This window comes from Phyllobates terribilis, unplaced genomic scaffold (assembly GCF_046119375.1).
Source record: "Phyllobates terribilis strain yellow unplaced genomic scaffold, ASM4611937v1 Scaffold_9__5_contigs__length_417890890, whole genome shotgun sequence".
In the NCBI taxonomy this organism is placed as follows: domain Eukaryota; kingdom Metazoa; phylum Chordata; class Amphibia; order Anura; family Dendrobatidae; genus Phyllobates; species Phyllobates terribilis.
The window spans coordinates 370,687,755-370,701,758 of record NW_027362769.1 but is presented as its reverse complement, the minus strand read 5'-3'; the positions used below and the strand labels follow the sequence as shown (position 1 = coordinate 370,701,758).

Below are 14,004 nucleotides of genomic sequence, written 5' to 3'. Positions count from 1 at the left end.
ATATTCTTGTACATAGGAGCAGTATTATAGTAGTAATATTCTTGTACATAGGAGCAGTATTATAGCAGTTATATTCTTGTACATAGGAGCAGTATTATAGCAGTTATATTCTTGTACATAGCGGCAGTATTATAGTAGTTATATTCTTGTACATAGGGGCAGTATTATAGTAGTTATATTCTTGTACATAGGGGGCAGTATTATAGCAGTTATATTCCTGTACATAGGGGGCAGTATTATAGTAGTAATATTCTTGTACATAGGGACAGTATTATAGTAGTTCATTCTTGTGGCAGGGGGCAGTATTATATTATACAGTCATGGCCAAAAGTTTTGAGAATGACACCAAAATGATATTTTCTCATGATCTGCTGGCCTCTAGTTTTTATTAGTGTTTGTCTGATGTTTATATCACATACAGAAATATAATTGCAATCATATTATGAGTACCAATAGGTTATATTGACAGTTAGAATGAGTTAATGCAGCAAGTCAATATTTGCAGTGTTGCCCCTTCTTCTTCAAGACCTCTGTAATTCTCCCTGGCATGCTCTCAATCAACTTTTGGACCAAATCCTGACTGATAGCAGTCCATTCTTGCATAATCAATGCTTGCATTTTGCCAGAATTTGTTGGTTTTTGTTTGTCCACCCGTCTCTTGATGATTGACCACAAGTTCTCAATGGGATTAAGATCTGGGGAGTTTCCAGGCCATGGACCCAAAATCTCTATGTTTTGTTCCATGAGCCATTTAGTTATCACCTTTGCTTTATGGCAAGGTGCTCCATCATGCTGGAAAAGGCATTGTTGGGCGCCAAACTGCTCTTGGACGGTTGGGAGAAGTTGCTCTTGGAGGACATTCTGGTACCATTCTTTATTCATGGCTGTGTTTTTAGGCAAGACTGTGAGTGAGCCGATTCCCTTGGCTGAGAAGCAACCCCACACATGAATGGTTTCAGGATGCTTTACAGTTGGTATGAGACAAGACTGGTGGTAGCGCTCACCTCTTCTTCTCCGAATAAGCTGTTTTCCAGATGTCCCAAACAATCGAAAAGGGGATTCATCAGAGAAAATGACTTTGCCCCAGTCCTCAGCAGTCCACTCCCTGTACCTTTTGCAGAATATCAGTCGGTCCCTGATGTTTTTTCTGGAGAGAAGTGGCTTCTTTGCTGCCCTCCTTGAAACCAGCCCTTGCTCAAAGAGTCTCCGCCTCACAGTGCGTGCAGAAGCACTCACACCAGCCTGCTGCCATTCCTGAGCAAGCTCGGCACTGCTGGTAGTCCCATCCCGCAGCTGAAACAGTTTTAAGATACGGTCCTGGCGCTTGCTGGTCTTTCTTGGGCGCCCTGGAGCCTTTTTGACAACAATGGAAGCTCTCTCCTTGAAGTTCTTGATGATGCGATAGATTGTTGACTGAGGTGCAATCTTTGTAGCTGCGATACTCTTCCCTGTTAGGCCATTTTTGTGCAGTGCAATGATGGCTGCACGTGTTTCTTTAGAGATAACCATGGTTAACTGAAGAGAAACAATGATACCAAGAACCAGCCTCCTTTTAAAGTGTCCAGTGATGTCATTCTTACTTAATCATGACTGATTGATCGCCAGCCCTGTCCTCATCAACACCCACACCTGTGTTAATGGATCAATCACTAAAACGATGTTAGCTGCTCCTTTTAAGGCAGGACTGCGATGATGTTGAAATGTTTTTTGGGGGTTAAAGTTCATTTTCTGGGCAAATATTGACTTTGCAAGTACAGTAATTGCTGTTAAGCTGATCACTCTTTGACATTCAGGAGTATATGCAAATTGCCATTACAAAAAATGAAGCAGTAAACTTTGGAAAAATTACTATTTGTCTCATTCTCAATACTTTTGGCCATGACTGTACTCAACAAGGAGTAGCCATGAGTACCTGTAAAATGTTTTTTCCAGGATAAGGGGGAAGATGAAATCTTTGCCCCATCTTGGTTCACATCTGCAAAAATATTCTTCAGTCTGATCCTTTCCTAGAATCACCTTTATAAAATATCTCTGTCTCTAAAACACAAAGACTTTTTCAGTCTATGATCGGGGTATTTGAATAATTTTTGGGGGATTTCCTTCTACCTTTGAAAAAAAATGGATTTGCATAAGTCTACACATTCCTATGACAGGCACGCTGCGGGACTGCATTATTTTTCACACCAACAAGGACAATACTCGCTTATATTAGGATGTGGGCGGCATTATGAATGAACCTCTATGAAACACAGCCAGGAAGTGCTGTCATGGGGACACAAGTTACGGTATTTAACAGCTAATTACTTGGTGGTCTCTGGAGTGAGACCCCACTCCCCAGTCAATCAGTTCATCCGAAAAATTGTTTTCAACCTAGACAACCCCTTTAAGACAGTCAAACCAAACAGAATTGTGAAAAGCGGAACGACCAGGTGCACGCAAATAATTTTAGGGAAAATCCTATGGAAAAAAATATGCTTAAATAAGTTAACCTATTGTGTGCTGTAGCACGGACGACATGTGCTGTATGGTAAGCGGAGGGGGGGAGACAATTTTGAAAATGGGTCACGTTTTGTACAATTCCACCTCGGAACAGCAGAGGGCGGCAGAGGTAAACGTATGCCCTTCAGTATGGCGCGAAAGCCAATATGTGGCAGACAGGACCATTTTACTTGTGGTTCAAGGTGACACCTTCCGATGTTAATCACCAAAGTGAGAACAGTAAATGCTCGGAGCAAATTTGCAAAGTTTACACCAAACAGATTTGGCTAAAAAAGCCTCTGCCATTAAAAGATTTGCAGATGCATTTGGACCAGAGGTCATAGGTGAATTTGCAATGCAACGAGTCTTTGTGTTGCCATAATTGCACGCTGTATACAGTCGTCAGACGTGACAAGAGTCACCATGTTGCCCAAAATTTCAACGGAGTTTGCTTTTTTTTTTTCCCGCCCCTTGAAACAGCGCCACTCTTGACCATACGTTAAGTCTGGTATTACAGCGAGTATTCACTACGATGGAGCTAAGCTGCAATACTGAACATGGACAAGTGTGGCGCTGTTATAGGAAAAATTAGAAACAACTCCTGGGCAAAATCAAAAATGTCCCCCACACTTTACCTTATTTTTGCCTTTTTAGAGCAAAAAGTCACAGGTTCTGCTAAAATAGAGCAAAAAAATTACATAAAAATTACAAGCGTACATCAAATCACTCCAGGAGAGGGGAAAACTGGAGAAAATTTGTGCAAAAACAATGCGACTTTCTAAAAAGCAAATGATCCCCAAACATCTGGAAAAGAAAACTCAAGCCTACAAATGACGAACATAAAAGAAAAAGAAAAACAGGCAGACATAAAATGTATATTAAAAAAAAGACGCCAAATTAAAGGAAGAATTTAGTGCAGATCAAAAACAGGTGAAAAACACCAAAAACTAGACGTTAAAAAAAAAAAAAAAGTGCAAAAGCAGCAACAAATTAGTGTCTGTTGGGAGCGTAAAAGCACAGCTAATTTTGTCGTTGCTTGTAGCGAAAATAAAAGGAGGTAAAAGGGCTAAAACAAAAGTTAGCAAGGAGGTGGGGTGAGGGGCAAAGTAAAAATTTTTTTACGGAGATCAAAGAAAATGCCAAGTCATGGGATGGAGGAGGGGTAATGACAAATTTGTGTCATTGCTGTGGATGTGGGAAGGTAGGGGGAAGACAGGCAACATTGTTCTTCAGCAGACGAAAGACCATGGGGGGGGGGGGGGGTCAACAGTCTTTGAAAGGTTTATGAGGCTGCAAGTAACAAGGAACTGAAGATAGACAAATAATACAGTTACCAAAAAATTAGGATATTAGGACTTTCCCTTTAAGAGTCCGACTGAATCTTCAGTATCATTTATGCTATTGTGGTCAGAAGCCTGGCTAGTAGTCAGAAAGCAAAAATGAAAGAAACTAACCTCAAATGCCACAAGGTCATCAAAGTCGACAGAGCAGGCCGGTTCTTCCTCGGAGGGGTATCCCATGTCGTAGAGTTGCATGTCCAGATCTAGGGGGGGAAAAAAATCAGTTGTAGGATTAGTTTAGTGGATTAATGTGGCGCATTCAGGATAATCAACTATAAGTAAGAGCAGCTACAAAAATAGTCTCACTCTGGAGGACCCAACGTATCCCTGTATTGAATGTGTGCAGTGTAATACTTTAGTTCACCTGCGGTCGTGCTGCAGGGAAACTAAACACTTGATTCTACCTTGCAGCTGATCGATGGAGGTCCTAGTAGAAGGATCTTGTTGACTTCTTAACATGGAAGGCTTTCTTACTAAAAAGGAATTGTCCAGAGAACCCCCTTTAAATACCTGAATATTTGTGGCATTTACTTTCCTATTAAACCTGCAGACGCCCAGAATAAAATTGGCTGATTTTTAGATAATCCTTGTAAAGACGCCCCGCTGTGCATTCATAGAACGGTGTATTACAGGCTGAGGGAAACGTTACTAAAATTTAGGATTTCATTTTGGAGCTGGAGAATAGGACATTCAGATCTACCTAAATTTCCAAGTCGGGAGCCAGAAATAATATTTTACGGTCTCGAGGCGTTCCATCGCTGGCTTTAAGGAAACTTTGAATCATAAGGATGATGTAAACGGTGCCAGGTCTGAGGTGGCCGCTGTTGTATATAGAACGGTATACGCCATGTACAGGAAGGGGTTAAGTCTCCTTGAGGGTTTTGCTTAACCACCCAGTTGACATGGAACAAGATTTAATAAATACTTGTATTATGAGGGGTCTCCTTCAAGACGTTCTCCTGTTTTTAACTCAGGGCACTGCCATATAGTGCTCAAATAATGCCGTCATACAGTGTACAACAAAGTAAAATGGTAACACCGCCACACAGTGTCTAAATAAAACCGCCATTTTGCTCACATGAAGATTTATGGTGGGCAAGTACCTCACGTACCTGGACATTTATGGTGACCACTTTTAGAAGGGACAGATGATGCACCCATTTTAGGATCTCATCTCAGGTGGCACACTTCAAAGGCACCACCAACGCAAGCCACCATAGAGGTGACCCATGCGGCTGTTACGGGGCAGGCTCTTCAAAATAAGGGTGTGGGGCATTAAGAAGTCCTCAGGTCATCCAGCCCCAATGAGCTGTTTTTTTTTTGTAGTGCCAACCAACAACAGATGGCGGTTTTAAATTTATCATAGAACCCCATCACCTCTATGTATGTCTATGGATTAAAGGGGTATTCATTCCGGCATAAGCCAAGATAAACCATAATGGGGTACTTTTATCAATGTTAGAACGGAACGGCAATATGCAGGAGAAAGCCACTGCAAAGTGTCTTGTCCTATAATAAAAAGACAGCCATGTGTAATGCTCGTTTTAACCTGCGGAGGCACTGCAGGGAAACTGAGCAGTTACTGCCGAGGTTTCCTCACAGATTACGAGTGAAGATCTCTGAAGTGTAGGAGAATAAAAAGTACTGACTCCTTTGACAACACATAAAGCTCTTCTATCCCGAGAAGGAGACCCGCCTAAGCTAGGGAGAATATGAAAGCTTTTCTCAACTTTCCTACAGATGTGGGAGTGTATAGGAAACGAAACCCGGGATGGCGGATTATATCAGTCTTACAACAAACCACTGAATTGTTCGCTGTAACTTTCCAATGCAAATGTAAGCCGCTAATGGCTTACAGGTCAACCTCACGTTCTCAACAGGGATGAGGATGAAGCCAGGAGCAGGCAAATATCTCTGGCATCAGGAGCTCCGTATGGAAATGGCTGCACCTGTCTTCATTTTAACGAAGTCTATAGAAGTCAATTTTCTCCAGATGAAACTTTTAAAAGGAGTATTTTAGTAATCTCCAAAAGGAGCTAATAATGGTCAGAAGTCATCCTCCCTTTCCATGTATGTTTTTCTCTCCAAGCAGCTATCTGCCTCTCTCACAGCAAGAAATCTCAGCACATTGTGAAGTTGTAGCAGTTGTTAGCTACAATTTCTCGTTGTCAGATGTCTATACAACGCCCACCACGTTAAAATATTTCAGGTCCTTATAGCATCACATTTGGCCCACACTTTCATGACTTCTTCAAGGATTTCGTGTGAAAAACGGGATTCTGACGTGTAGAAAGTCATGGAAGTGTGGGCCCAAATGTGATGGGATTGGTGTTATCCTTCAACACTGGTATCATCTGATGATGCCGTTCGTTCTTTATTTTCTCCGAAAATTGTCAAAATGGCAGCTATTAAATGTGAACCAAGTTTAGTGGTCCTCACCTTCATTCTGGATTTCCGAGATCCCCCGATAAAAGTCACGGAAATTTATAACCCCCAGGCCAGCTGGATCCAGATAACCAGTGAGATATTTCACCTGTTAGAAGGAAAATAAAAGCAGGATTAAAGCAAATCGGAGATATACAAGTCTAAAGCTGTAGGAGATGGCCGCCACAACTGTCTAGTAACGACTTTCTCCTCTCTCCCGTGAAAAAAAGCATGGACGCTCGACCAAGCTGAGCGCTCACGTGTATGGAGAGGATGTGGGACGAATAATATTGGATAGATTCCCAGGAGAGAAGTAGAGACAGGTGCCTGGCAGCCGCTTATCTCCTACTCTGCCTAGCCAAGACTTATGGTCGATATACATCTAATTTGTATTAGATGGCTTCCTACTCTGAGTAGGGTATATTAAAATCGGTTTTCCCCAAACAAAAAACCCCCTTTAATTATGGGTTTGGGCAACCAAATATCCTGTCAGGTGTCACAGAAGGAGAGCTCCAATGGCGGCCATATTGGTACTCACATTGACATCCAGGCTGGTGTTACAACATTATAATGAATATATGGACGATAGTACAGGCCTTGGCCTTCATTAAAGCTGGACTTGTTGATATGAGTGTCCACCCACACATATTGTTGGAGGATCTTATTAAAATGTCTAAAATATGGCTAACGTTAGACCTAAGACATAGATAGTAGGGGAGAGTATTAAAGCAGTCACTTAAAATGGCTTCCACTATCACCGAGAAGTCTACTTCAAACCACATATGACAAGCCTAACGAGCGCCATTTTTTTTTACTTAGTCATCGCTTTGATGATCGAGCTGAATTACATGGGAGTATCGTACCAAACCCCTTTTTTAATGGCTTCAAAGAAAATTGTCACAAAGGCGTGTCAGATAATGGAGTCATTTATTTGTGTATAAAGAACACTCAGAGGCCATTTTTCTGGTGTACTGGGAACACAATTTTTCTCAGGTGGGCCTGGGAGATATGGCGATCGCGTGAACGTCCATACCACCACCGCCATGTGGTGAGGTTTTCATAGGGATGCTACCGAGGTAGTCACCAGGGCAGACGCTATTATGGCGTTAAAGGAGCCATTATTAGAGCAGCAAATTGACACACTTTAGATGACAGCGAGATAGTAGTCAGCATCCTATAAAGTGCTGAGAAATCCCATAAAATGGCAGTAATGCATGACAATGATGGATAATTATCCTGTGCCATTATTAAGCAATCCCATACAGGATGAGAAAAACATGGCTGCTTTCTTCTATGAAACAACAACACAGGTTGTCTGACAGCTCCCATCGCTGCTGCTTAACCACTTAAATGCCACTGCCGATATCTGATAGCAGCTTTTAAGTGGTATGATCACAGTGAGGTGTTCATTACAACACCCATCGGCCCCCATGGGGTACCGACGCATTGCCATGGCAATTAAAAGGCTACTGAAGGCCCATTTTGTCGCCATCTTGGTACTCCTGTGAAGCCTGGGCTTCATAGGAGACAGTGATCTATTGCAGTATCCAGTACAAGCGATCAAATGATCACAGGTTTAACAAAAAAAAAGTAAAAAATATTGAATGTTTTCTATTAAAAAAATAAAATTATTTATACACAGTGGGGAAAATAAGTATTTGATACACTAACGATATTTTGCACGTTTTCCCACCTACAAAGAATGGAGAGGTCTGTGATTTGTATCGTAGGTACACTTCACCTGTGAGAGACAATCCAGAAAATCACACTGTATGATTTTTAAATAATTAATTTGCATTTTATGGCATGAAATAAGTATTTGATACAACAGAAAAACAGAACTTAATATTTGATACAGAAACATGTGTTTGCAATTACAAAGGTCAGACGTTTCCTGCAGTTCCGGACCAGGTTTGCTCACACTGCAGAAGGGATTTTGGCCCACTCCTCCATACAGATCTTTCAGGTTTCGGGGCTGTCGCTGGACAACATTGAGTTTCAGCTCCCTCCAAAGATTTTCTATTGTGTTCAGGTCTGGCCACTGGTTAGGCCACTCCAGGACCTTGAAATGCTTCTACAGAGCCACTCCTTAGTTGCCCTGGCTGTGTGTTTCGGGTCATTGTCATGTTGGAAGACCCAGCCACCACCCATCTTCAATGCTCTTACTGAGGGAAGGAGGTTGTTGGCCAAAATTTCGAGATGCATGACGCCATCCATCCTCCCTTTAATACAGTGCAGTCATCCTGTCCCCTTTGCAGAAAAGTATGATGTTTCACCCACCATGCTTTATGGTTGGGATGGTGTTCTTGGGGTTGTACTCATCCTTCTTCCTCCAAACACGGCGAGTGGAGTGGATACCAAAAAGTTCTATTTTGGTCTCATCTGACCACATGACCTTCTCCTATGCCTCCACTGGATCATCCAAATGGTCAATGGCAAACTTCAAATGGGCCTGGACACGTGCTGGCGTGAGCACGGGGACCTTGCGTGCCCTACAGGATTTTAATCCATGATTGCGTACTGTGTTACTAACGATAATGTTTGAGACTATGGTCCCAGCTCTCTTCAGGTCTTTGACCAGGTCCTCCCGTGTTGTTCTGGGTTGATTCCTGACCTTTCTCAGAATCATCCTTACCCCATGAGGCGAGATCTTGCATGGAGCCCCAGACTGAGGAAGATTGACAGTCATTCTGTGTTTCTTCCATTTTCTAATAATTGTGTCAACAATTGTTGCCTTCTCACCAAGCTGCTTGCCTATTGTCCTGTAGCCCATCCCAGTGTTGTGCAGGGCTACAATTTTGTCCCTGGTGTCCTTAGACAGCTCTTTGGTCTTGGCCATGGTGGAGAGGTTGGAGTGTGATTCACTGATTGTGTGGACAGGTGTCTTTTATACAGGTAATGAGTTCAAACAGGTGGAATTAATACAGGTAATGAGTGCAGAGTAGGAGGGCTTCTTAAAGAAAAACCAACAGATCTATGAGAGCCAGAATTCTTGCTGGTTGGTAGGTGATCAAATACTTATTTCATGCAATAAAATGCAATTTAATTATGTAAGAATCCTACAATGCGATTTTCTGTTTTTTATTTTTAGATCCTGTCTCTCACACGTGAAGTGTACCTACGATTAAAATTACAGACCTCTCCATTCTTTGTAGGTGGGAAAACTTGCAAAATCGGCAGCGTATCAAATACTTATTTTCCCCACTGTATATAATTTATCTCAATGTAAAAGGGTGGTGGACGCTAGAATTGTCGTGTTTTTTTTTTTATAGTACAAATAAAATCTATAGCTCGGAAAGCAAAAAAATAAAAATAAACCTTCAAACAGCTTCATCAAAAGAAGAATACTAAGAAAATGATATTATATATATATATATATATATATATATATATATATATATATATATATATATATATATATATATATATATATATATATAATTTCATCCTTCATCCCTTCCTTCCAAGAGCCATAAATTTTTTTTTCCCAATGACCCAGCCGTACAATAGCGCATATTATATATATATATATATATATATACACACACACACACACACACACACACACACACACACACACACACACATACACCTCATTTAAAGATTTTTCTGTATTTTCATGACTTTGAAAATTGTACATTCACACTGAAGGCATCAAAACTATGAATTAACACAAGTGGAATTATATACTTAACAAAAAAGTGTGAAACATCTGAAAATATGTCTTATATTCTAGGTTCTTCAAAGTAGCCACCTTTTGCTTTGATGACTGCTTTGCACACTCTTGGCATTCTCTTGATGAGCTTCAAGAGGTAGTCACCGGAAATGGATTTCACTTCACAGGTGTGCCCTGTCAGGTTTAATAAGTGGGATTTCTTGCCTTATAAATGGGGTTGGGACCATCAGTTGTGTTGTGCAGAAGTCTGGTGGATACACAGCTGATAGTCCTACTGAATAGACTGTTAGAATTTGTATTATGGCAAGAAAAAAGCAGCTAAGTAAAGAAAAACGAGTGGCCATCATTACTTTAAGAAATGAAGGTCAGTCAGTCCGAAAAATTGGGCAAACTTTGAAAGTGTCCCCAAGTGCAGTTGCAAAAACCATCAAGCGCTACAAAGAAACTGGCTCACATGAGGACCGCCCCAGGAAAGGAAGACCAAGAGTCACCTCTGCTTCTGAGGATAAGTTTATCCGAGTCACCAGCCTCAGAAAGCGCAGGTTAACAGCAGCTCAGATTAGAGACCAGGTCAATGCCACACAGAGTTCTAGCAGCAGACACATCTCTACAACAACTGTTAAGAGGAGACTTTGTGCAGCAGGCATTCATGGTAAAATAGCTGCTGGGAAACCACTGCTAAGGACAGGCAACAAGCAGAAGAGACTTGTTTGGGCTAAAGAACACAAGGAATGGACATTAGACCAGTGGAAATCTGTGCTTTGGTCTGATGAGTCCAAATTTGAGATCTTTGGTTCCAACCACCGTGTCTTTGTGCGAGACAGAAAAGGTGAACGGATGGACTCTACATGCCTGGTTCCCACCGTGAAGCATGGAGGAGGAGGTGTGATGTTGTGGGGGTGCTTTGCTGGTGACACTGTTGGGGATTTATTCAAAATTGAAGGCATAGTGAACCAGCATGGCTACCATAGCATCTAGTAGCGGCAGGCTATTCCATCCGGTTTGTGTTTAGTTGGACCATCATTTACTTTTCAACAGGACAATGACCCCAAACACACCTCCAGGCTGTGTAAGGGCTATTTGACCAAGAAGGAGAGTGATGGGGGGCTACGCCAGATGACCTGGCCTCCACAGTCACCAGACCTGAACCCAATCGAGATGGTTTAGGGTGAGCTGGACTGCAGAGTGAAGGCAAAAGGGCCAACAAGTGCTAAGCATCTCTGGGAACTCCTTCAAGATTGTTGGAAGACCATTTCCGGTGACTACCTCTTGAAGCTCATCAAGGAAATGCCAACAGTGTGCAAAGCAGTCATCAAAGCAAAAGGTGGCTACTTTGAAGAACCTAGAATATAAGACATATTTTCAGTTGTTTCACACTTTTTTGTTAAGTATATAATTCCACATGTGTTAATTCATAGTTTTGATGCCTTCAGTGTGAATGTACAATTTTTATAGTCATGAAAACACAGAAAAATCTTTAAAAGAAGGTGTGTCCAAACTTTTTGTCTGTACCGTATATGTGCTACTGTATGGCTGGGTCATAGGGGAAAAAAAAATTATGGCTCTTGGAAGGAAGGGATGAAGGATGAAATAAATAAAATGATCCTGCAAAGATGCAAAATAGTGTGGTCATGAAGAGGTTAATGGCCTTATATAGGCGTCGGTTGTAAACCCGACCTTATTACCTATAGGAACCAATCCAGGTTAAATAATGAAGGCTGGACTCTGGTTGCTATGGGCAACAAGGACGGTATGTAATAACGTACACGAGGCCTAGTTCATAAATCCACAAAATGGCTGCTTTCCTTATGACAGGCCAGAGAGTCCCCATTGATTTGACAGGATAATAGTGAAAAAAATAAAATAAAATTGCCGCCACAGGATAAAAAAAGGGAATTTGGTAAGGAATTGATGAGTCAAGCGGTTTGTCATTGACCTAGTCCTGTCAGGGACACGTGCATTAAAGAAATCAGTGTCTTTATCCCACACAGAGCTGCAGCCTAGCAACACGGTCGGCAAGAGACGGGCTCCGCGCAGCGAGATGGCGAACGCCTCCTGCGTGAAAGCAGATTGTCTACATCTTCTTAGTGCGTCGCTGCCTTCAGCTGAGAAGACGCTCGGGAAACATCTTGGGTCTTAACATAATCGTCCTTATACCCACAAGGGACGCAGACAACAAAAAAGGACTCTGCGCAGAATCCATGTTGTCATTACCGGCCCATTTAACCCAATCCAAACGATCGCAGACCTATAATAATTCCTTGAGGTAAAACGACAATCGACAATGAAGAACCAAATATCAGCGAAAATTATTTAATATAGAAAATGTAAAAATCAGCATTTCTTATAATTCTTGGCTATGTCGTTCCTCTTTAACGTATTTTGAGTATTTTGAGATCCATACGACTTTGATTTCTTTTTATTCATTTGACACCCCCCCTCCCAAAACCCTATAATAATTAGGATGGACAGTTACACACGCGCCGATAACAAATATTAAATTAGCAGCCCCCCTATTTTCAGCCGCTTAAATACCACTGTCACAGTTGACCACGGCGTCTAAGAGGTTCAACTACTCCGATTGGAAATGTTAGACTCCGGTGTCGGCTGTACAAAACAGAGCTCCTCGGCCCGCTCCATACTTATACCAAGAGACCCCCATATGCAGTGGTCTCCAAAGACCCACCCAGGATCACCGACCCTACACATACACAAAATCTACTGACAAAGGACATCCAATTGTCCTTCGCGGAGGAGTAACAGAGCAGGGCTGTGGAGTCGGTAAGCCAAACCTGCGACTCCGACTCCTCAATTTCCCTTACACCGACTCCACGACTCCGACTCCCACATATATTGCTTATATTTAAATAGATAGATAGATAGTGGGATAGATAGTGGGATAGATGGAGGAATAGATAGATTAATAGAGGGATGGATAGGTAAATAGAGGGATGGATAGATGGAGAGATGGATAGATACAGGGATCAATGGATAAATATATGGATAGATAGATGATAGATAGCCATAGGGAGGGATAGATGAAAGGATGGATAGATAGATAAGATAAGATAGATAAAGTCATAGATGGAGAGATAGATGGAGAGATAGATGGAGAGATAGATGGAGAGATAGATGGAGAGATAGATGGAGAGATAGATGGAGAGATAGATGGAGAGATAGCCATATGGATGGATAGCTGGAGGGATAGATGAAAGGATGGATAGATAGAGGGATAAATGAAAGGATAGATGAACGGATAGATGGAGGGATAGATAGATAGATGAATACATGGAAGGATAGATAGAGTGTGATAGACAGATGACAGCAAATAGTACATAACACATATCGAACATATAGTTCACACATTGTACAGAGAGCACATAATAATCACCTACAATATTAGCATTAGTTACCAACCTGTGACAGAGATGAGCAGTAGTACTTTCACTTTCTCCAGCTCGGGGCCCAGGAATCAGATCCTGTGCAGGGCAGGCACCCCTCCCCCTCCTCTCTTTGGTGAAGACAGCAGAACACAGGACAGAGGAGGGGAGACTGCCCCCTGCAGTCGGTGCAGGACGGGAGTACTGCAGCATACGAGTTTTGATAGGTGCGTGCCCCTGCTTCTAGGGGGGGGGGGGGGGGGGGCAGCTGCCCCCCCGCCCCTCGCTGGCTACAGCCATAATTCACACAGAGCGTTTTTGCGGATCCGCTTTTTGCAGTAAAATGCAGTGACTCTGGGCATCCCAGCAAAGTCAATGGGTTTCAAGATATGACATTCAGACACATCATTTTGTGAGGATCCGCTTTTGGGCTCAAAAACGGATCCTCACAAAGAATGAGAATGTCAGTTTGTTCGGCGTTTTTCTAATCTGCTTTTGCTATTGAAAACATTATCTATGAGCTCAAAAGCCTTTCAGGTGATGCGGTTTTTTAAAAAGCTGTATCCTCAAAAAACGCAGTAAAAACGCTGTGTGTGAATGTAGCCTTAGATCAGGAATAGAACAGCTATTTATAGGACATTTCATAACTTTCCCAAATTCCTATGAAAAAATATTCAGCACATTGTGCATTAAACTACTGCACCCA

General features: G+C 42.0%; 1 protein-coding gene across 2 annotated transcripts in view; it reads right to left on the bottom strand.

Moving 5' to 3' along the window:
* The window catches only part of LOC141162306 (uncharacterized), a 50,103-nt gene that overhangs the window by 22,723 nt on the left and 13,376 nt on the right, over positions 1 to 14,004 (bottom strand). For both annotated transcript variants that reach the window (XM_073648278.1, XM_073648279.1), the window contains exons 2-3: positions 6,258 to 6,351; positions 3,933 to 4,021 (exon numbers count right to left, since the gene is read on the bottom strand). In XM_073648278.1, the coding sequence (XP_073504379.1) occupies positions 3,933 to 4,021; positions 6,258 to 6,351 (183 nt within the window). The remainder of the gene's footprint in view (positions 1 to 3,932; positions 4,022 to 6,257; positions 6,352 to 14,004) is intronic.